At 45.5% G+C, this 24,749-nt stretch overlaps 1 protein-coding gene across 1 annotated transcript; it reads right to left on the reverse strand.

The window, feature by feature from the left end:
• Positions 1–271: 271 nt before the first annotated feature.
• LOC136548265 (3-ketoacyl-CoA synthase 20-like) lies at positions 272–21,108 on the reverse strand. The gene is made up of 4 exons (XM_066539860.1): positions 21,085–21,108; positions 20,867–20,988; positions 20,352–20,817; positions 272–391 (listed from the first exon to the last, which is right to left on the reverse strand). Exons 1-4 carry the CDS (start codon positions 21,106–21,108, stop codon positions 272–274), a joined length of 732 nt encoding a protein of 243 aa, XP_066395957.1.
• Positions 21,109–24,749: the final 3,641 nt, after the last annotated feature.

A 24,749-nucleotide genomic window follows, 5' to 3' on the forward strand; every position in this document is an offset into this window, starting at 1 on the left:
GCAAATGACAATAGTGTTACATCATTTTGGGTTGCGACAGAGGCGTGGTCTGACTTGATCTCATTCATCTTTTCCAAAGACGATGTCGATGGTGCTATTAAATAGCAAAGCAGGACGACCTATCCAACACTGAAGAGAACTGCAGCAACGTAACCAATGATTCCCTGTGCTGTTCGTATAGGAAATGGATCCACACAAAGAGTATCTCTAGCCAATTCCCATTACAACTCCCACATGACTTGAGTTCAGCAAGTTCCCACAAGACTTGAGTTCAGCCACAGGTTGAAGGAGATAGCAAATCCCTGGGAGAGACTTCTGTTTCAATCTGCGACGTCTTGGGATGGAGACCAGCTACTTGAGGCCGGAAGCCCAGAAGCTGCAATGGAAGATGCTGTCAAGGCGGGGAAATGGATCAATCAACATTCTGCAGTTTTTTTTTTTTTGTTTGAGGCGTGTCATGTGTATGTAGTAGTGTTATGTCTATTTTTCTGTTGAACCTAAGGTGTTCCTTGTTTTGGATGTTACTGATAATTGGTTGATACGAGTGGGGCATTGCCCTTTTACTCTAAAAAAATGTGATCAAGATTATGATGTATTAGTCCATGTGCATGCTGGTTTATTGTTGATTGCTGTGCCACGCAGGCAACTACCCCCTTTGCAGACATGTTTCAGAATCAGGATTCCGCCATCACTTGAAGGAGGGCACAGATTCAAAAAAATAGGAAAAAGAAAAAGAAAGGATATGGGGGAGGTCCACCTCAATTGTGATCGTGTTTGGATATATAACAGCAGGATTCACTACCGGAAACCGGCGATTTACCGAGTGCCGGAGGCTTTGCCGAGTGTATTTTATCGGGCACTCGGCAAAGACCGTGTTTGCCGAGTGCCAAATAAAATACACTCGGCAAACAAAAACACACGGCAAAATACGTCTTTACCGAGTGTTTTTTTCTGGCACTCGGCAAAGATGTATTTTGCCGAGTGCCTTTGTTTTGGCACTCGGCAAAGAGGCTTTTTGCCGTGTGCATTTTTTTTGCCCTCGGCAAATCAGTTTTTCGAAGCAATTTTTGAGGCCCTAAATGAATTCAAATGAAAAACTTTTCAGCTACAAAGTTGTATAACTTCTCAAGATCTACAAAGTTTATTTTGGTCATTTCTTCATTTGACAAAGCGACAATAACGTTGTTCATAAAATCTACATCTCTCATATTAGTTTCATGAAAGTAGAAGATAGATATATAAGATTTGTGAACAATGTTACTACCACTATGTCGGATGAACAAATGACCAAAATAAACTTTGTAGATCTTGATAAGTTATGAAATTTTGTAGTTGGCAACATTTTGATTTGAAATCATCTTGTCATGCAAAAACGACGTTTGAATTTGAAAATTTTAAAATTTGAATTTTTCAACCGACCTCGGATGGAAAAACTTCCTAAATGAAAATTGTAGATCTCCAAAAGTTATGAAACTATGTAGTTGACAACTTTTTGATTTGAAATCATCTTATCATACAAAACTATATTTGAATCTCTCAAATTTAAAATTCAAATTTTTCAAACGACCTCGGATGGAAAAACTTAAAATTGTAGATCTCAAAAAGTTATGAAACTTTGTTGTTGACCACTTTTTAATTTGAATTGATTTAGGGCCTCAAACAAGCAATTTACTCTAAGTTTGCCGAGTGCCTTTTTTCAGGCACTCGACAAAGCCGTATTTTGCCGAGTGCCTATGTTTTGGCACTCGGCAAAGAGGCATTTTGCCGTGTGCCTATGTTTTGGCCCTCGGCAAATAGGCATTTTGCCGTGTGCATTTTTTTGGCCCTCGGCAAATTAGTTTTTCGAATCAATTTTTGAGGCCCTAAATGAATTCAAATGAAAAACTTTTCAACTATAAAGTTGTATAACTTCTCAAGATCTACAAAGTTTATTTTGGTCATTTCTTCATTTGACAAAGCGATAATAACGTTGTTCATAAAATATATATCTCTCATATTAGTTTCATGAAAGTAGAAGAGAGATATATATGATTTGTGAACAATGTTACTACCACTATGTCGGATGAACAAATGACCAAAATAAACTTTGTAGATCTTGAGAAGTTATGAAATTTTGTAGTTGGCAACATTTTGATTTGAAATCATTTTGTCATGCAAAAACGACGTTTGAATTTGAAAATTTGAAAATTTGATTTTTTCAAAAGACCTCGGATGGAAAAACTTCCTAAATAAAAATTGTAGATCTCCAAAAGTTATGAAACATTGTAGTTGGCAACTTTTTGATTTGAAAACATCTTGTCATGCAAAACTGCGTTTGAATTTCAAAATTTTAAAATTCAAATTTTATAAACGACCTCGGATGGAAAAACAACCAAAATAAACTCTGTAGATCTCGAAAAGTTATGAAACATTGTAGTTGGCAACTTTTTGATTTGAAAACATCTTGTCATGCAAAACTGCGTTTGAATTTTCAAATTTTAAAATTCAAATTTTGTAAACGACCTCGAATGGAAAAACTTCCTAAACTAAAAGTGTAGATCTCGAAAAGTTATGAAACTTTGTAGTTCACAACTTTTTTATTTGAATTCGTTTAGGGCCTCAAACAAACAATTTACACTCGGTTTAGTATAATATATTGGGAACTAAAACGGAATCCAGATACAAGTGACAGTGTGGTGTAGTGGTAGAGAAGGTTTGTGCGCAGCGAGAGGTCTCGGTTCGAATCCCGTCGGCCGCGTAGCCGTGAAATTTACGCGAAAAAAGCCAGAGATGGATGGGCGCTGACCAGTGGGGGCCTCCACTAATTAAAAAAAAATCCATTTTTTTTTTGTAAAAATTCCTATTTTTTCTGGTTTTTTTTCGGTTTCAACTTTGCCGAGTGTCGGGCACTCGGCAAAGGCTTTGCCGAGTGCCCGACAAAAGACACTCGGCAAAGACATCTTTGCCGACTCATTTTTTACCGAGTGGTCTTTGCCGAGTGCAGCACTCGGCAAAGCCTTTGCCGAGTACAAATTGGGCTTTGCCGAGTGTCCCTGGCACTCGGCAAATTCTCTGAGTCCGGTAGTGATTAGACTTTCTCCAATGGGGAACATTCTCTCAAAATCCGGAGCGAACTCGTCTTAAACAAATCTCCTGAACATGTCCATTCCATGTACATGTGCCCGTTCCATCTCTGGAGACGGAGGCAATTCAGGAGACCTTGCACACCAAGCCCACGAACAGGCATAGAGATCTAACACGAGCAGGCAGGCTTAATTTGTTTGAGAGGTGGGATCTTCCCAGTTATCGATGACCAACAGAGCATGGAAGCATTCCATCCCTCTCTAACCTGCCAAACATAAAACACAACAATTTCATCCTGTAATCAAACACAAGGACATAACCGTCGTGTACGCCAGAGTTTTGAGTTCATGCCAGACACCTCGCTTTGTAACTAAACCGACACCCCACACTCATACTTTTGCAATGTGCCTTTGAGTTTGTTCTTAGCACAATTTCAAAAAAGCTAGCATAATAACACAGCAGAAAAATAGCTAACAATTCAACTCCTGATACATCTCTTTCAAATGTATATATAATGGAATTGAAAGGAGTCCAGCATCCAACATTCGCTAACGAGGGCCGAGCACGCAAACGCATCTCAGATGTAAACATAAGGAAGAGAAAGAACAACAAAAAATGGAATACAACTCCATATTACAATTTGAGTAGTAGGCATACTTGCTTGGTGGTACGTTCGAACAACAACAAGTCCACGTACGGATCGTAGTCTCCAGGCCTGAGGGCACTATCAGATACAGGATTAGAGGCGGCCGGTGAGGCTTTGTAGAGGCGGCTCGGCCAGCCGCCCCTACCATACCGTCTCTACAAATCATGTATTTGTAGGGGCGGTTCTCAGACCGTCCTTACAAATCGATTTGTAGAGGCGACTGGTGTTATCAGCTGCCCCTACAAATTGACTTGTTGGGGCGGCTGGTAACACCAGCCGCCTCTACAAAATCGATTTGTAGAGGCGGCCGTAATACCAGCCGCCCCTATAATACCTGTTTATAGAGGTGGTTTAGTCTAGAACCACCCTTACAGTATATTTTTCCGTAAAAAAAATTTAAATTTATAATTCAAATTTGAACAATATATATATATATATATATATATATATATATATATATATATAATTCAAATGTGACCAGAACATATATAATTCAAATCTGACCACAAGCCCAAACTGATACTGTGGCTACAGCTAGCTGCAAGGAAACGAAATGCATTTATTGCAAGAAACAAAAGAACAAGGCAGAGCCGAGCTGTGGTTAATGTTGTAAACTCTGGCCTGCAGAGAGAGCACGGCTAATCTTGCTGACTAACAATGTTGAACTCCTCCTGCAGGGCGAACTGCTACTGCTGGGCTAGCTACTGCCTCACCTGCAAATCTGAGACACAAGATCAGCTCCTGCTATTGGCACAAAGAGAATGAGCAAGCAAACTGTAGAACACGCTTTCATAAACAACATAATAGACTCCAAGCCGAGATGCTCCAGATCTCACGAAAATGCACCAATTCTAGACAATTGATAATAAGATACGAACCGGCAGTGGAGGTGAGTCGCTGCCACCTGATCTCATCAAGAGGAGGAAGGGGATCTCGTCATCCATTGCCGTCGTGCCCCCGGAACTGGAGAGGCCACCGCGCCCACGGCCATCGGCGAGCAGGCAAGGGAACGTGCGTCGTGTGCTCGGTTGCCGCCCGAGCTGGCGTAGAGGCACGGGCCCACTGCTGCCAGGACCTCGCCACCGTAGATCTAGTCGTCGTCGCCTTGGCCACGCGCGAGGGCTCACGAGATCCGGCCGCTGCAGTCCCTGCCGCGCTCCGCCCTCCCCTGTGGGCCTGGCTGTCAAGCTAGTGCAGAGGCACCAACTCGTACGGGACGCCCAGCCGTCGTAGTTTCTTAGCGCGTGAATGGGAGGAGGAGGAGAGAAATGAGGTGTGTGGCTCTCGAGCTTTTCTCTCCAGCTGCGAGCACGATTCGCTTCCCCACGGTAGTCATCACCGGCCAGGGAGGGAGCTGAGGCCTAGGCACTGGGGAGTTGTGGCCAGTGGCGGCGTAGGCTAGGGCTGGGGCGGAGCTGGGAAAAGAAAGGAGTGGGTGTGGATAGGGGTTCTGGCGTCCGTTTTATACGAGGAAGATTGCATCCTCCCCGTTGGATCAAGATGGATGAACGAGATCATCTACGACCTTAATTGGGCCTACGAATTTGAGTGGGCCAAATGCTATGTTGTGTCAACCCAGTTGAATTTAACTGAATATGCAGCGGGCATTTGTAGGGGCGGCCAGTGATTCAACCGCCCCTACAAATGGACACAACAGGGACAGCTGGTAATAGCCGCCTCTACATACCAGCCGTCCCTACAAATCGATATATTTGTAGGGGCGGCTTGTATTACCAGCCGTCTCTACTGTGCCATTGGTAGGGACGGCTGCTGTGCTGGAGCCCGAACACACCACTGTAGGGGCTGTTTTAATACCAGCCGTCCCTAAAACAACCGTTGTTATAAACTGTTTTTCAGGTAGTGGGGCTGCTAGTTAGACGTGAGCCACCATGTTATATGGCTGCTCGAAACCGTGCACTCTGGCATCGACGTCTCCGGTCCAGAGCAGTAGATTCGCTGCAGGATGCTCCTTTGAGTGGTGCCGATTGGAGGCTTGCAGGCCTAGAGATTTCTGGGCGGCATTCCGGACGCGTCCCATTCCGACTGTATGCAGCACTAGAAACTAATAATCAAGTCACTTGGGCAGCGATGGATGTTACTCTAGTTATGTCTATATGCGTGCTCTACATTTTGTCGTCTGAGGTTATATATATCCACTTGATGTCCTTCGTGTTGGTTGTATGTATTCACTGATTTCTTTTTCATCTTTTAGTTTGAAATGAATTGTTTGGTAGTTGAGTTGATGAGCCATTGATTATATATTAATAACAGCAGAAGGAACCAATACACTTCGAAGATAAGAAGCCATGTGTGCACTGTATATTGATTACTCTAATTGGCACCAATAAATTCGAATTATCAGAGCTCGTGGAGTGTACTTGAAGTCCACAGAATGACCGAGCTCTGCTTCACACGTGTAAACGAGTAAACATCTATCTGGTCATTCACACGTTCCCACCTGAGTAGGTGGTTCGCAATGCCTCAAAGCTAGTAGCATTTAGAACTGTTTCGAAAAGATAGAGCAATTGTAGTGCGGTGACAGCTTAATTAAATGCTCTTTTTCTATTGGAAATATTGTACTATAAAGACAGTACCATACGTACCACATAACAACAGTGTAAGTTACATATATTCCGAGCATGGTGAACTCTCTCCGAACATCCAATCTGGTGCTGGTGGTATTTCAAGGTAACAATAATTTTGCAGATTCTAGCACAAGCCATCTCTATGTAATGACTGTTAATTAGGATTGAGAAGCATCATGGAATTTGTCACCACTGTATCCTCCCATCCGACCTGGGAATGCCCTGCTATTCTAGGTGTTACAGCCAGAGATGGCATGACTATTGTACAGCAAATCAACGTGCAAAATGGCCGCAAGAGTTCAGAGTTAGCATAGCGTAGTAGGAAAGTGGCAAAAGGTGTCGTCTGTGGTTAATATTTGGGAGAATTATTTATTTGGCACTGAAACAAATCAGTGTTTCATATTTGGCACTCGAAAATTTGAATTTTTTTATCTGGCATCAAGTTGAAATTTTCTTTCGTATATGGCACTGCCGTCCATTTAGGACAGTAACGGTGTCAAGTGACCGGCAAAAAGACATAAATACCCTTGTTTGCAGCAGAAACCCATAGTGCTAAATAGGGAAGTTCAAGTATTTTCGTATGGTGCCAAATAGGGAAGTTCAGGTATTTTCGTATGGACGATATTAGCCTCAATTACTTTCCTCATCCTAGTCACTGACGTGTAGGCCCCACGCGTGCTCATAGTCAATTGTAGCCACCAGCAGTTTCCGTACGTGTGGACCCATCAACTAATTAGCGGATTGAGATGCTGCAGGCGAACCCCGGGGTGCTATATGTGTAGCGACGAAACGTTCAGCTTATTATTTCGTAGTTATATGCGAACGACTCGTGGTTCGAGATTTAAGTCGTCTGAAATCAAACTTTGTATTATGTCTGCGTGTGTGCTGCTCTAACTCACGTGTATGAGAGATTTAAAGATTTATCAATGGTCGTGTCATGTGTTCTGATTCGCTTTAGGGCTGGATTCCAAACCATATATGAACACTTAACTTGGGCATGTAAGAGAATGGCAGATTATGGAAACACTTCATATTTTAATTCGTTTTTCAGACTTCGTAACATGTTTGCATATGGTATTGTAACTTTTTGTACTCCATCTGACGGTAGTGAGCGATGAAGGACGAAGAACATTTCGCTCTTTAATAGACTTTTCTCTGATCATATATTTAGATAACTATATTGATGTATTATCAGAACGTATTTTAAAAATATATTGTCGTAGATTTGATATGAAGTTAAAACAAAACTGATTAGAAACGAGCCAGAACAGTTTGACATGACCAAACTGAGGCAAACACCAGTGCACCACTACCAGTGTCGAGTGATCAGTTTGCTAGAAGTGCATGCCCCGAAAGCAACGAGTACGTTCCATCGAGCAGTCGAACTAGCGCCTACAAACGTGAAAAGTTTGTAGGCAAAGGTATAACCGCGAGTGTCGATGCGGGACCCACAGGATACCCCGCAAGGTAGAAAGAAGATACGAGTCAGAATTGGCTGAGTACGACAAAAGAAAATCACAATGAGAAGTCGAAGGGAGACGCACGGCGAATACGTCTTACGATAAGATTCGAGAAGCATTAGAAGAACTCGGAGCAACTTCGCATCCTGGTGAGAAGTACGAACAGCTCCAGGACTTGCTCCGATCAACAATCCCGAGAACACATGAAGAAAAAGCTCGATCAAGACTACCCGCCAGATCAACAACCCACCGGCAAGAAGATCAAAATCAAAGGAAATCCGCCTTCGAAAGACTTGGGCCGGGTGGAAGCCATGACAGAGAAAGTAGGAAGGAACATAATCAAGGCCACCGATTTGAACAACTAAGGAAGACTAGGAGCAGGGTTCCTACCCAGACAACCTCGCAAAATTGTTCCCATCAGAACGACAATTGGCCAGAGGAAGGCGCCGAATCCGAATTCAAAGAAACCAAGGCTCACGACAGGTTCCCCTGTTTCGCGAACAGGCTCGCATTGGTGCGATTACCTCACAAATTCAAACCATCTAATCACTCCAAGTATGATGGCAAAACCGAACCAAAGCAATGGCTCAGAATATATTCACAATCGATTGAACTAGCCGGAGGAGACGATGATATCAAAGCCCTTTTCTTCCCCATGGCACTGGAGGCCATGCCCCTCCAATGGTTCGATAAACTAAATCCAGGATCTATCAGAAATTGGGAGGATTTGCAGAGAGCTTTTTGTGAGAATTTCGCAGGAATCATTACACACCCAATCACTCATGCAGAACTAAAAGGACTCAAGCAAAAGGGAGGTGAAAGTCTCAGAAACTATTATCGACGATTCGGCGAACTACGAGCTCAAGTGCATGACATAACCGAACGAGAAGTAATTGAAGCTTTTTCTCACGGAATCATGGCCAGATGGCAATTTCAAGACTTCTGCAAAGAAAATCCGAGAAACAATGAAGAATTCATACGTACAGTAGAAAAGATGATTACTGTAGAAGAAAAACCGCGAGAGAGGTTCCCGAACAGAAGCAACCAAGACAACCCGGACAAGCAAAGTCAACGAAATAGCAGACATCAAGAAAGAAAACGTAGACCAGACAATACTGTGGCAATGGCTGACAAATCAAAGAAATTTCCCAAACCAAGAAGATATGATGACATTGAAAACATACGTTGCCCATTGCACCCTAGTGGGAGGCACACTATCGAAAATTGCTACACTTTCAACGATCGATACACAAGAAAAGATAGTAAGGAAAACACTAAAGAGGACAATCAGAAGAGAGAAGAAGACAACCACGAGGACAAAGGATTCCAAAAACCTAGGGGAACGGTAGCAGTGATTTTCTAAGGGGCTCCGATTGTAGAAGCAAACATCAAGAAAAACTAGCACTGCGGACCATTATGACAGCAGAACCGGCTACACCAAGATACCTCAATTGGTCACAGTATCCTATCCAATTTACCAGAGAAGATCAATGGACTAGCATGGGAAACACAGGCCATTATCCATTGGTTCTGGATCCGACTATTGCTGGTATGACCATCACCAAAGTACTCATCGATGGAGGAGCTGGGCTTAACATCATCTTTTCAGAAACTCTAAGGAAAATGGGACTACAACTCGCCGAGATGATTACGCCAACAAGCACACCTTTTTACGGAATAGTACCCGGCAAAGCAGCCATGCCACTCGGACAAATTACTTTACCTGTTACCTTTGGAACTCCTTCAAACTACCGAACAGAGTTTATCAAATTTGAAGTCGCCGATTTCGATTCATCATATCATGCAATCCTCGGACGTCCAGCACTAGCCAAATTCATGGCAATACCACATTACCCGTACTTACTACTTAAGATGCCAGGACCCAACGGTATCCTTTCCCTTCGAAGCAATTTAAAGCGCGCTTTTGACTGCGACGTTCAGGCGATCCAGATTGCAGCTAAAGCGCAAGCCGACAATGGAAGAAAAGAAATAGCCGCAATCGCTGCAGAAACAAGCCAAGAAGAATTAGAAATACCGGCTAAAAAGCCCAGCATCATCGCACCACCAAAAGAAGCCGATGTCAAGCAAATCGACTTAGGCACAGGCGATACCTCCAAGACAGCAACTATCAGTGCTCACCTCTCGGCAAAATAGGAACTCGCGCTCACCAACTTTCTTCGGGACAACAAAGATATCTTCGCTTGGAAGCCAGCCGACATGCCAGGAGTCCCAAGGGAGTTGGCTGAGCACAGAATCGATGTTAACAAAAGCTCCAAACCTGTAAAACAACGGCTACGACGATTCTCACCCGACAAGAAGGCAGCAATTAAAAAGGAAATAACAAAACTAATGGCAGCCGGATTCATCAAGGAGATCCTACATCCAGATTGGCTAGCAAACCCGGTCCTTGTACAGAAGAAAAACACGGACGAGTGGCGTATGTGCGTCGATTACACAGATCTCAACAAACATTGCCCAAAAGATCCGTTCGGGCTACCACGCATTGACCAGATAGTTGACTCGACAGCAGGATCTGCGTTATTATCTTTTCTCGATTGCTATTCAGGATATCACCAGATCGCACTAAAAGAAGAAGACTAGAGCAAGACATCTTTCATCACCCCGTTTGGTGCCTACTGCTACAAGACCATGTCGTTTGGACTAAAGAACGCTGGTGCCACGTACCAAAGAGCTATCCAGACTTGCCTTGGGAATCAAATCGGTGAAAATGTGGAGGCATACATGGACGATGTGGTGGTAAAAACAAAGAACCCAGACACTCTAATTGAAGATTTAAAGCAAACCTTCGAAAACTTAAAGAAATGGAGATGGAAATTGAACCCAAATAAATGTGTATTTGGAGTTCCCTCAGGACAACTACTTGGATTTTTGGTCAGTCAGCGCGGGATCGAAGCCAGCACCAAACAAATTCGAGCTATAACAGAAATGGGCCCACCTAGAAGTGTCAAAGATGTGCAGAAACTAACAGGATGCATGGCAGCCCTCAACCGTTTCATATCAAGACTCGGCGAAAAAGGGTTACCTTTCTTTAAACTACTAAAGAAAACAGACAAGTTCGAGTGGACAATAGAGGCCGACGAAGCTTTCAGAAAACTTAAAGAATACCTCACTTCATCACCTATCCTGACACCTCCAAAGAAAGATGAAGATATAATGCTATATATCGCGGCAACTCCTACCGTAATCAGCACAGCAGTAGTCATAGAAAGAGAAGAACAAGGGCGCGTGTATAAAGTGCAACGTCCAGTATACTACATCAGCGAAGTACTGACAGAATCCAAAATCCGGTACCCGCATGTACAAAAACTACTCTACGCCCTACTCATTACCTCACGGAAACTTCGCCACTATTTTGAAAGCCACAAGATTACCGTAGTGACAGATTTTCCACTCGGAGACATCCTACACAATAAAGACGCCACAGGGCGCATATCCAAATGGGCAGTTGAAATTGGAGCTCTTGACATCAATTTCACCCCACGGAAAGCAATCAAATCTCAAGCCCTCGCCGATTTCGTGGCCGAATGGACAGAGATTCAACAGCCCTTATCAGATACAATCCTCGACCACTGGAAGATGTACTTTGACGGATCACTCAAACTAGGCAGGGCTGGTGCAGGCGTTCTCCTCATTTCTCCAGAAGGAAAACAACTCAAGTACGTCCTTCAGATATTATGGCAAGCTACAAATAACGAAGCAGAATATGAAGCCCTCATCCACGGGCTACGAGTCGCGATTACCCTCGGAATAAAAAGATTACTCGTATACGGCGATTTAGCAGTGGTCATCAACCAAGTCAATAAAGATTGAGACTGCACCAAAGAAAACATGGGTGCTTATTGTGCTGAAATACGGAAACTTGAAAAACACTTCCAAGGATTAGAAATTTTACACGTCCTACGCGATTCCAACATTGCAGCAGATGTCCTTGCCAAGCTCGGATCAGACAGAGCAAAGGTTCCACCCGGCGTATTCATAGAAGAGCTATCAGTTCCCTCTATCAAACAACCTGGTGAAACAACACATGAAATTCAGGCCAAAGGCGTTCAGATCTTGATAATCAACACTTTATGGACCCAAGTTTTCATCGACTATATCAAAGAAAACAAATTACCAGCAGATAAGGTAGAAGCCACCCAAGTTGTTCGCAGAAGCAAAAACTACGTTCTAGTAGGAGATAAACTTTACAGAAGAGCAGCATCATCAGGAGTACTCCTAAAATGTGTCTCATTTGAAGAAGGTAAAGAGATCCTAGACGAAATACACTCAGGTTGCTGTGGAAATCATGCCGCTTCAAGGACACTGGTTGGCAAAGCATTTCGCACCGGATTCTACTGGCCAACCGCTTTGAAAGACGCAGAAGAGCTTGTTAGAAAATGCAAAAGTTGCCAAATGTTTGCAAGACAAGCCCATGTACCAGCTCACAATCTTATCTGCATCCCACCCGCTTGGCCTTTTTCCTGCTGGGGGCTAGATCAAGTAGGACCCCTGAAAAAAGCAAAAGGCGGCTTCGAGTACATCTTTGTAGCAATCGACAAGTTCACCAAGTGGATTGAATACAAACCACTCGCGAAATACAGCGCAACCAAAGCAGTCGAGTTCATCCAAGACATTATGCACCGCTTCGGCATGCCCAATCGAATCATCACAGATCTAGGCTCCCCCTTCACAGCTACAGAATTCAAGAGCTGGGCACAAAACTGTGGTTTCAGTATAAACTATGCGTCTGTTGCACATCCAGAAGCCAACGGACAAGTAGAAAGGGCTAATGGACTCATACTAGCCGGATTAAAACCAAGGTTATACGAAGAACTAGTGGATTATGGGTCCAAATGGATTGAAGAATTACCGAAAGTAATATGGGGGCTACGAACTCAAATAAGCAGAGCAACAGGCCACTCACCTTTCTTCCTAGTTTACGGGTCAGAGGCCGTACTACCTGCCGACTTGATCTGGACATCCCCAAAAATAGAACAATATGATGAAGGAGAAGCAGAACACACAAGAAGATTAGAACTCGACAGCTCAGAAGAAGTCAGGATAAACGCTACCCTCCAATCAGCCAGATACCTACAAGGTTTAAGACGGCACTACAACAAGAGTACCCAACCTTGATCACTACAAGTTGGAGACTTAGTGCTAAGAAGGATACAAAAGACTGATGGACGACATAAGCTACTCAGTCCATGGGAAGGCCCATTCATTGTCACAAAAGTCACCGGACCAGGCACATACAAGTTAATAACCGAAGATGGAAAAGAAGTCAGCAATACATGGCACATCAGCCAGCTAAGAAGATTCTACGCGTAAAAACAACTCAAGAAAAAACAGATATGCAAGCCACAAGGGACCTACGTTCACAATCAACGAAAGACAATACTCTTCAACAACATATGTATTAGTTTATACTCATGATCAATAAAGATGATATTCATCCACAGCATGTCTTGTCATGACTTCCAACGAGTTGTTTTCACGAAACAAAAAGCAAAATGGCTGAAAACATGCCTGAGCATTCCGGCCGAGAGCAAAATAGCTGAAAAAACGCTTGAGCCCGCCGATGAGGGTAGCTAAAAGCTAACACCCGAAACAAAAAGCAAAATGGCTGAAAACATGCCTGAGCACTCCGGCCGAGAGCAAAATAGCTGAAAAAATGCTTGAGCCCGCCGATGAGGGTAGCTAAAAGCTAACACCCGAAACAAAAAGCAAAATGGCTGAAAACATGCCTGAGCATTCCAGCCGAGAGCAAAATAGCTAAAAAACGCTTGAGCCCGCCGATGAGGGTAGCTAAAAGCTAACACCCGAAACAAAAAGCAAAATGGCTGAAAACATGCCTGAGCATTCAGGCCGAGAGCAAAATAGCTGAAAAAACGCTTGAGCCCGCCGATGAGGGTAGCTAAAAGCTAACACCCGAAACAAAATGCAAAATGGCTGAAAACATGCCTGAGCATTCCGGCCGAGAGCAAAATAGCTGAAAAAACGCTTGAGCCCGCCGATGAGGGTAGCTAAAAGCTAACACCTGAAACAAAAAGCAAAATGGCTGAAAACATGCCTGAGCATCCCGGCCAAGAGCAAAATAGCTGAAAAAACGCTTGAACTCGCCGATGAGGGTAGCTAAAAGCTAACAAAAAGCAAATTGGCTGAGTCGACCGAAATTTTAACTTCAAAAGACCCTCCAGCACTTCGTTCCGAAAAGCAAGAGGCTCGGGGGCTACATCCAGATAGGAATACTTTTTCCTCAGAAAAGCACAAGCGCCACTCAAGAAAGCACTCGGATGCCGAAGTTTGTTGAGGCAACATTCTATACCAAGTCGTTTTACATAGCGCAGGCGAAAGGTTGTTAACGCAAAGACCTACATCTAACAAGTCATAGCACGGACAAAGCACTCGACGGATCACAAAGGAAGAAGAAAAGAAAAGTACTCGACAAATCGAGGGGCCTCATCAGAATAACGCACAGAGTTGTCTTATGGAGCAGAGACGGGAATAAGACAAGGTACTCAGCAAGTCAAGTAACTTCAACCGCACCCAGGCAAAGAATACATCGACAAAAATAAAGAATCTTCATTTAAAAAGAAGTGTAATATTACAAGAGGACGCTCAATCGAGTCAGGCGTTGTCATTAGAAAGGGAAATATCAATATTTAGACTATCTACAACCCTACTGGCTAGATCTTCAACCTCGGGCTCCATCCTTTCAACGGCATCAAGATATTCTTGGCTTTCAGCTTCTTCTGCTATCTTGGAGAGAGGCGCTTCTGGAGCAAGGACCCGGACCTGGGCCAGCACATTCTTGGTACATACTTGGGCACACCTCTTCGCGAACTCTTGGAAACGAGTCGGAATCCGGGGAATGAACTGCGCCCAAGATTGCCCGTCATCCACTGGAGTCCGGAGGACATCGGCTACCGAACGAAAAAATTTCCACAAGGCATTCCAATTCTCGGTAGCCGTCGCCAGCTTCCCGGACAAGCCTTCAATGGTTTTTTGGGCCTGCACAAGATCTCTGTCAGCTCCACGCCTAATTAGCCTAGCAAGGGCGAGTTCTTCCTCAGCATGAGTAATTACCTCCTCAGCTCTATTATGACTAGAACGGACAAGGGCCCTCATTTCATCAATACTCTCCGAGAGCTTCTGCTTCTCAACTCGAAGAGCTAGACAGAACACCCAAGAACAAGTCAGCAGAAAAAGAAGTCAAAATACAAGAAGAAACAGGCAGAACCCGCGGCACCTTTGCACTCATTCTTCACAGACTCCACCGCAGCATCTCTCTATTTCTCCGTCTCCACTACCCGAGCGCGAAGGGTTTTCTCCTCCTTTTGGTGCATTTGACGCTCCGTCTCCAACTCAACCCAGAGAAGGTCAAGATCGGCTTTCAGAGCGTCCACCTCCGAAGACAACTTCCTCTCATTTTCAGATGAGAAAAAGAAGCCAGAATGATCACGAGAAAAAGACTGGGCAAAAAGAAGCAAAGAGAAACAAAGCATAAGGATAGAAGAAAAAACAAGCATGCAAAAGAGGAGCGGCAGTAAAACCTACCTGGAGCTTTTCACCAAAAGAAGTCGCGAGGGTCGACAAGCTCCCCCAGGCTACGGTCAGCTCCGATAACCGATGAGTGGCATCGAACTGTTGCACCACGTCACCGGAAAAGGAGGGGCCGCCGAAGACAAGAGAAGGGGAAGGAGAGGCCGGCTGGGGCGAAGGAGGAACAACCAAAGTGACCTCTAGGGAAGCCGGAGCCAAACCCTCAGAAGAACCCGGCGCGACGGCCACAGTTACCTCCGGAGCGACCAAGTCCGCAACTCCGCCAGGTAGCTCTGAAGCCCCCGCGGCGACTTCATCAACACAATGTTGTGAGTTCCGAGGCTCGGAACTCGTTGGCACGGCGGGAGGCAGAGAAGAAGTCGATGAAGAAATTAGAGAAGACGAAACACTGAAAAGTGATAAAAGGAAGCACCAATAAGAACCAGAAGAAGGAAGATAAAAGCCAAAAAGATAAAGCTAGAATTTACTCACCCGACTACTTTTTTCTTCGCGAAACCAAGAGAAGGCCTCGGAGGGGGAACCACGACGGCGAAGACGTCCCCGCCACCCGGCGACGGGAGCGGGACAGCAGACAATGGAGCCGCGGAAGAAGCCGGGGCTGGAGCCGTGGAAGAAGCTGGGGCTAAAGAAGAAGCTGGGGCTGGAGCCGTAGAAGAACTCCGCACCGGAGGAGCGGTACAGCTCGGGACAGAGGCAACCAAAGAACTCGACACCGGAGCTTCAGAAGAAGTCGGCGCGGGAGCCTTGAAAGAACTCACACCCGACCTCCGATTACTTCAAAAAGTCCAAGACTAAAATTCAAAACAAAGAGGAGAAATTCAATGCAACAAGAATATGAAAAACAACTCACCGCCGCGTGATGAGGGGGACTTCATCATCCTCTTCTTCCTCAGCCAACGAAACCAGAGCACCCGCTGAAAAGGAGATGAAAAGTACTCGGTTCAAGAGAGAAACATGAAAATAAAAGAACAAAGAGTATTAAATGTGCTCACCTAAGAGCATGCTAGCAACAACTGGAGTACCTGAGGGAGTACTTGGTTTGCGAGGCTTCTTGGAGACAGGCAAGCCAGTTGAAGACCCGTCCATTCGCCCCCTCTTCGGGACACTGCGAGGACCGCGAGGGACTAGACGAGGAACATACTCTTCATATACATCAACAAATCTGAAAGAAACCCTAGGAAGGGCTGTAAAGGTTTGAGACTTACTAATTGTAGAAGTACCAGCTAGACGATCCCCTATCTCCGCCACGGCAGGGAGAACACCAAGGGGGATCGGATCGACAAAATTCCGCCCAAGCTCCTGCGAAAAAAGGAAAAGCTAAGCAAGAACGGATGCAGCAAGAGTACATAAAGAACTCAAATGAAAAAGATAGACAACTCACAGCTAGGGGCGGGTTGATGGCCGAGAACTCAGAGACGGCAGGAGGAATGATGCTCACTCCTTTCAGCATCTTCTGGAGGCGCTCGAGTACCTCCTCACCGGTCAGCTCAAGAGCTAGGACCATGCATGAAGGATCCTCGGCCCTAGAATACTCAAAGCCGAGATGTTCCCGCTCTTTCAAGGGCTGAACCCGGCGACGAAGAAAGCTTGAGACAATACCAAAGCCAGTCAATCCCTGCTGTTTCAACATGCTAATCCTATCAAGGAGTGGCTGGATCGCTTGAATCTTAGCAGGTGACTCAAGCTTCTTGTCCCATCGGTCATTCACCACAGGACCGGATCCGGAGTGAACAACAAGAGAAGGGATCAAATTGGCAGCGTAAAACCACTCGGCACGCCAATCTTTGACAGAATCAACCAGGTCATAGTCAAAAAACTTAATTTTGAGACCCTGGCGAAATTGAATCCCGCAACCGCCGAGGGCACTAGTTTCTTCACGGCGGGGTTGAGGTTTCAGATGAAAGAAAAAGCGAAAAAGAGATAGAGAAGGAGGGATCCCAAGGAAGGCTTCACAAAGGTGAACAAAAACAAAAAGATGGAGAACGGCATTGGGGGTTAGATGGTTCAGACTAACCCCGAAATAACCAAGAAACTGATGAAGGAAGGCGGAAGCAGGAAGACAAAGTCCAGCGCGGACAAAGGAAACAAAAAGGACAATCTCACCAGGACCCGGAGCCGGAACCCGATGCTCGCCCGGAACTCTCCATTCAGCGATGACTTTGCTTTGGATCAAGCCATCACTAACGAGCTCGCGCAGCTGGTCTTCACTTGTTGTTGGAGCCGGCCAAACCTTCTGAGCTACCCTCATGGCCACGAACTCCTGGTTTTCAATCAAAGACAGGGATGACTCCTCGTCCACGAAGGTCGCCTGAGACTTGCTTGCGGTTTTCTTCTTTCCCATGAACTGGTGGAAGCAAAAAAAGGCGCTAAGGAAGATGAAGCTAGAATGATGGTGCTCGGGTGATGGCGACAATGACGGCGGCGGATTTCTGAGAACTAGGGTTTAAAGGCAAGAGCTGGGCGACAAGGGAAAGGAAGATAAAAGGTCTTTAAATAGATTTCTCAGTAATACAAATGGCCCACAAGGCCCGTTAAAGCACAGCGTGGGAACGCAACGGTCCATTTACCGACGCAGCTAAAACGACGGAGGGCACGAATCCTCACAACGGTAAAAACCAACGGGCAGATTTCAGACTTATCCGTCCAACGCCATGGCAGGATTATCAGATTGATACAAGAACGACCCGTCAAACCAAGAAGAAAGAAAGAAGAAAGAAAGGGCTACCTCACGAGGAACAAAAGAACCCGGTTATGTAAGAAAGAACTCGGTAGTCTCATGAACGACAGGGATCACAATAGAAAAGTCAAAGACAACTCAGAAGACAAGATTCGTTACATTACAAGCGACTTCAAAAATAGAAGATTACAAATCTTACAAGACCCAACGAACTCAGCACCACGAAAAGCAAAGTAGCAAAGAGGAACACGGACACGACTAGGCTCTGGAACGACTACGTGTCCCAAATTGCTACTCAGTAGGACAAACCGCCATCAGTTACTCTATTTTCTTCAAAGGACGGACGCAGTGCATCCAAGGCGGAAATCGACAGCACGGCATGGCAACATGGAGCATAGAAGACCGGTAGGCATCTGTCTACCCAAGACCGATGTGATGCTGGATATGGTGTTGATCTGCACCGGACGGTCTCAAGACAGGCGACGAGGATCAACCCAGAACTGCCGGATGAAGGAACGAAGCCCACATCACAAGACTTCCTCCAACTGCCACCACGTACATCCTGGCACAATGCTGTCGTGGGATCAGCCTACCTCTAATCCCTATCACAAGACTTCCTCCATCTACGACAAGACACACAGAAACTACAAAACATGCCCGGGGGCTGCTCTACTTCACAAACTACCATGTTCATGACCACCAAGGTTTCAACAGAATATCCAATGAATGAAAACAAGCACTCAGGGACAGTATTTATAGACCAAAGGATCGGCGCACATGGACTAGGAGTACCAACGAAATAGGCCTAACAAAGGACACAATGAAAAGACAGGACACAATAATGGATGACTTAGGCGAGAGGAAGCGGTACTCGAAGACGGGCATATTCGGAAGAATATACCAGCACAGTACAACCCATGAACAAAAGGCATTTACACTCAACCACTACCATACAACTACATCTGACAACAGCAAAACTATCAAAGAATACGCCAAAACCACGCATCCGAGTTCTTCCTGAACAAAACAACACGGATATACGCTCGGGGGCTTGGCCAGCATCATAGCTTAAACAACACTGAGCTAGGGAGCTCGGCCTTCATTTTCACCTATTCCCGGAGGCTCGGAACCAAAGACAAAGGACCAAGAATACAAGAAACTCAAGACTACAACGGCGACACATCAAGACTCTTCATCCGACTTCTTTTCTAAAAAGAAGAACTCGGAGAAAGCACGGGGCCACAGGAGACCCTCCAACTTTTGCAAACAAAAGCAAGAGGCTCGAGGGCTACACTCAGTGAGTGCAATTTTTTGACATAAGCTCGGAGGCTGCTTACCGCGAAACTACTCGGATGATGACGTAATCCAAGTCTCGGGGACTACTTCAGAACACAAAATTTTCAAACAACATAAAGGATCAAGACCCTCCAACTTTTTGTTCCAAATAGCAAGAGGCTCGGGGGCTACACTCAGTGAGTGCACTTTTTCTTCGAAAAAGCGCACGTCACCAATAGGCTTCCTCAACGCAGACCACTTCAAGACATTACGGCAAAAAGAACCCGGAACAAGCCATGTTCGAGTTCTTTTTGATAAAATTTCAACGAACAATCAGGGCAACTTCAAGACAAAATCCTCCAGCTCCTTGTTCCAAATAGCAAGAGGCTCGAGGGCTACAACTAGATGGATGCACTTTTTCTTCAAAAAACACTCACCACCCAAAGATCCCAAGAAGCGCTACAAGGTTTCACTCCAGAAAACGCTCGGATGACATTTTGTTCCTACTCAACAAGACTAGAAGGAGCAGAGCGAGATTTTTAGAGCTCAACCGTGAAGTGCTCGGGGGCTTGTCGATGCGGGACCCATAGGATACCCCGCAAGGTAGAAAGAAGATCTAGTCCAACTAGGATTCTTCCCATATAATCGTAGTAATAGAACTATTAGGTAATCCTATTAGGAAATCTCATTGTAAACCGACTAGGACTCTGGCCTCCTGACTATATAAAGGAGGGCAGGGCTCCTGAGAGAAGGACAATTGTACACAACACAACACTTTACAATCAATCCAACGCAAAGGCTAACGCCGACTGGACGTAGGGTTATTACTCGATCCACGATCGAGGGCCCGAACCAGGATAAATCGACTGTCTCTTGTGTTAACCGTCGAGTTCAGCATACGCCGAAGCCCGAACATACTGCCCCGGGTACCCCCGTGGCAGGCTATCGGTGGTAAAACATCGACAGCGAGCGAGAGGGAGAGCAGCACGGTAGCGCCGGTGGTATCTCGGCAGGCTGCTGCGCGGCCAAGGGCGTGGATTTGGGTGCGTACGGTGCGTAGGCGCGTGTCCAAGCAACACATGGAGGATGAGCGAATCGACGACGGAGGTCATCGGCAAGTCCGGGATGTACGTACGGATGCTGCGGGAGCGGAGGACGCGACGGAGCATGAGGGGCCTGAGGAACTTGGGCTGCTCCGACAGCGGGAGCACCAGCGGGCCCAGGGTGGTGATGTTTGTCTTGAGCGCGTCCCCGGCGACGGCCATGAGATCACACGCCAGTGACACGCCGACGCGGCCTGTGCCGTCCTCGCGCTGGTACACGCAGCCGTAGCACTCGTCCGCGGCGCCTTTGTGGGTGCGCACCGTGTGCAGCAGCCGGTACTTGGCGCGCCCGGCGTCGGCGCGGCGGTTGGACATCAGCGCGTCGGCGCCGCCCATGCGGAAGATGCAGTTGGACAGCAGCGTGGAGCGGTCATTGCCGAAGTACCAGTTGAGCGTGATGTTCTCGGTGCTCACCACGACGGCGTAGCACCCCGGGGTTCGCCTGCAGCATGTCCCTAGCGAGGTCCACGGCGATGAGCCCCGCGCTGCACCCCATGCCGCCAAGGTTGAACGACTTGACGTCCTCCCGCATCTTGTAGCGGTGCACCACCATGGACGCCAGCGACGGCGTCGGGTTGAAGAGGCTGCAGTTGACGATGAGCACGCGTGAGGCCTACACGTCAATGACTAGGATGAGGGAAGTAGTTGAGGCCAATATCGTCCATACGAAAATACTTGAACTTTCCTATTTGGCACCATACGAAAATACTTGAACTTCTCTATTTGGCACCATGGGTTTCTGCTGCAAATAAGGGTATTTATGTCTTTTTGTCAGTCACTTGACACCGTTACTGCCCTAAATGGACGGCAGTGCCATTTACGAAATGAAATTTCAACTTGATGCCAGATAAGAAAGTTCAAATTTTCGAATGCCAAATACAAAAACACTGATTTATTTCGATGCCAAATAAATAATTCTCTCTTAATATTTAGGTGGTGCTTACAAGTTTTGTTGGAGTTGCTGCTACATCGATAATAGGGAGATTGCCAGGCATTCCATGTATATGAACCCACATATTAACAGTAACACAATTGCTGAGTGACCAATATTTGAATAGCTTCAAACTAATTAGTCCTCCATGCAAATCAAGAACTCCAAATGTTTGATAAAGAAAAGAATTATTACTGAACATGACAGCATTCGAATGTTACAACACAAAGCAGGTTTTGATGTAAAAAAAGCTAACCGCTGCCAAACCTATGTTAACTGTTGACAAATCATTCTATCGATCGGTATATGCACACATACAGATCACAATATGAACAGAGAAATAGGGAGAAATGAAAGTTCTTTATTTCTTTGTCATGTATAGAGTCAAGGTGCAATGATTGGTTCATGGGAGCTCTCTCCTAAGTCTCCATTACCGGCAAAGTGATCTCACACATCTGTTAATGATAGAGACCGGGTGTCCGGGTGGCCGGACGCACCGTTCCACAGCCCGTTCCCATGCACTCGCACTCCCCCCCCCCCCCCCCGCTCCGCCCGCTCCCCCGCACTCGCTCTCCCCCCGCTTTCATGCCCGCTCTCCGGGCCGTCCCCGGGACTGGGACACCACGCACACACACGCGAGCTCGCTGCGCGCCCCGCCCGCCTGTGCTTCCTCCCTCCCACCGTCCCTCGCCCCAACGCGACCTCCATGCACCCCACGCTTCCTGCAACCCGGCTCCCGCACCCCCACTGGAGACGAGGACGACGGCGGCGGCTCCAACGAGGTAGATCGTGGAGGGATCTGGATTTGAGCCCTGCTCCTCGTCCTCTGGATCTAGATCTAAGCCCTCATCCTCCTATTCCTCTAGATCTGAGCCCTCCTCCTCCTCCTCCTATGGATCTGAGGGATGCGGCGGTGGCTAGGGTTCCAGCGAGCTCTGGGGTCAGATCTCGTCGTGTTGCAATGGGGTTTTTTTTATGTTGCAACGGATGATTTCGAATATTGCAATAGGATTTTTTGGGTCGTTGTAGCAGATGTTTTTTCGATGTTGCAGTACTACTGCTTGAGATGTTGCAGTACATTTTTTTGAATGATGCAGCATAATTTTTTGATGTTGCAATATATGTTTTTTCGATGCTGCAGTACATGTTTTTCAATGTTGCAGTACACATTTTTTCGTTGTTGCAGTAGATATTTTTTTTGTTGTTGCAGTAGATTTTTTTCGATGTTGCAATGCATGTTTTTCAATATTGCACTACATATTTTTTCGATGTTGCAGTACATATTTTTGTGATGTTTGTGGTGCTTGTTTTTCATTGTTGCACTATATTTTTTTTGATGTTGCACTACATAGTTTTTCCATATGTTTTTGCAATGTTGCTGTAGAAGTGTTTCATGATCTTTTGGGACAGTAGCGCGGTGAGGGAACGGGGTGCGTGGGGAAGGGGGGGGGGGATAGGAGTGTGTTGGGGAGCGGAGCCATCGTCGGGGGCACGACGGGGTGGGGGTGCTCCTGCAGGGGCGAGGCAAACGGATGGGGATGGAGATGGGGATGAGGTGCGGGGGCGCGAGGTGCGGGCATGTCGGGCGTGCGTTGGGGCATCCCGATGAAAGCGGGCTCGCATGCATGCGTGTGGGGGAGCGGATTGGTTGCGGGCGGGCACGCATGTAGGGGCAACAACGCGAGCGTCCGGACGCTAGCGCCCGGATCGGACGTCCGGACGCTAGCAGTTCCATACTGTATTTGGTTTCCAATGTGCACGCATGTGCGCTTCTTGCACGTGTTTCTTGCTCCCATGGTTGGCCAAAAACATAGTCTTTAGACGAATCTCCTAACTTAGTGCAAGAGTAATATACTAGGACGGTGGGCGCGCTTCGCCGCGCCCGTTTTTGCTTCGCGCTAATGGCAGCAAGCGGAAGCTAGCAGGCTGTTCAAATGTGCATGCAAGACCGATTAAGCACTTGACTACATATGTGATAAGACTAATTCATCTATGCTTTACACAACCATTATGAATAATTGACTATATTTATATAGTCCCAGCGATACAATAGGGTGGCGTACAAAACAGTAGAAAATAAAATTTGCAATGCAGAACACTAAATTAAACATAAATAAACTACAGAGACATTAGTCCATTGTATAATTTAGATGAAGATTACAGGAAATGTGGTTACTCTTGGACTGAGTGTTGGCAAAAACATCATATAAGACCGTGTCTATTCTTCATCAAGCGACCTAGTAAGCCATTAGTTCCAGGTCCCATCTGACAATGACTTGTATCCTCTCGTGCAAAATTGAGTACCTTGTTAATGAGGTTAGTCTGCAGAAATTTCATTCACTATTCAAGGAAAAAAAGGTTATCGTTGTAAGAACGGTTTCATAAAAGAGAAAGAATGAGTCAATGATAACTCTGAACTGGTCATAGCACACAAACTGTACCTTTTCTCAAGGATTGGATTCCACAGGTCAGTCACTAATGTTATTACATTAAATTGCATCTAATCAATTCCTAAAATGAGCGTGTACAGCTAGTCAATATCCATGTCTGATTTCGTCCTAATGAGGCACAAAGCAGGAAGCACCATAATTATTAGATTAGTGAATGAGAAACCAAACCACTATGTGTTTTTAAAATTTCTTTTATATTAGTTGGACAAAAAAAAGGGTCATGCAGCCTTGCTCCATGCCCAAAAAAATGCATGGTTGATAACCTGTTCTGTTCCACAGCTAGATCCATGACAGAACTCATAGTAACTAATTCTAATTAAAATGTATCATAAGGTGTTATGAGATAAATTATATTTGCTCAGAACAGAAAATGAATATAAAGTGCAGGTAAATGTAGTACCATAGGAAGGCATGACGATGCCTGATGCAAGTAGCGTTTGGCTTGGCAGCAATATTGTAGATGCCATTTGAGGCCACACCCTTCCTTGGAAAAATGATGTACAATTGTCCAACACAGAACTATCTTTCTGCTGAGTACTTTGGTAATACAAAACTACATAAGTTATCTCAGACTACTACAGGCCAGATATGTAGCTATCTCAGGTGCATCAAAACAGAAAAAAAGGAAAAGTCTTCCTTTTACTGAATAATCATTTGGATCAGATAAACCAAGAGCGTAACCACAAAAAATGGCAACCTATGTTAAAGATTTAAGAAATGCATGATCGACAATTACAACATATACAACAGGAAAATGTTACTTACCGAACTGTTGTTCATCGAATACCAACTATCCAATAGAGGTAAGCTGGAAGGCACAAAATCAAAATTGCAAGGGTTTGACGCGCAAATTTGCTGAACAACAGGTGCCAGCACAAAAATATATTTTGCAGAGATTTTAAACAGGCAAAGTGAGACCATGAAGCAATGGACCGAGCAGGTAACTGGTAGCAAGATGGCTTGCATACCATATGGATGAGTTGTACATAAGCA

This window comes from Miscanthus floridulus, chromosome 4 (genome assembly GCF_019320115.1).
Source record: "Miscanthus floridulus cultivar M001 chromosome 4, ASM1932011v1, whole genome shotgun sequence".
Taxonomy (NCBI): Eukaryota; Viridiplantae; Streptophyta; class Magnoliopsida; order Poales; family Poaceae; genus Miscanthus; species Miscanthus floridulus.

Excerpts from the sequence above, each read along its gene's own strand:
- LOC136548265 (XM_066539860.1), bottom strand. The coding sequence starts at position 21,108 with ATGGTGCCAAATAGAGAAGTTCAA. Across the intron at positions 20,989-21,084 it reads TGCCAAATAGAGAAGTTCAA|GCCTCACGCGTGCTCATCGT; the intron begins GTATTTTCGTAT and ends ATTGACGTGTAG. Across the intron at positions 20,818-20,866 it reads TTCAACCTTGGCGGCATGGG|GCGAACCCCGGGGTGCTACG; the intron begins GTGCAGCGCGGG and ends GACATGCTGCAG.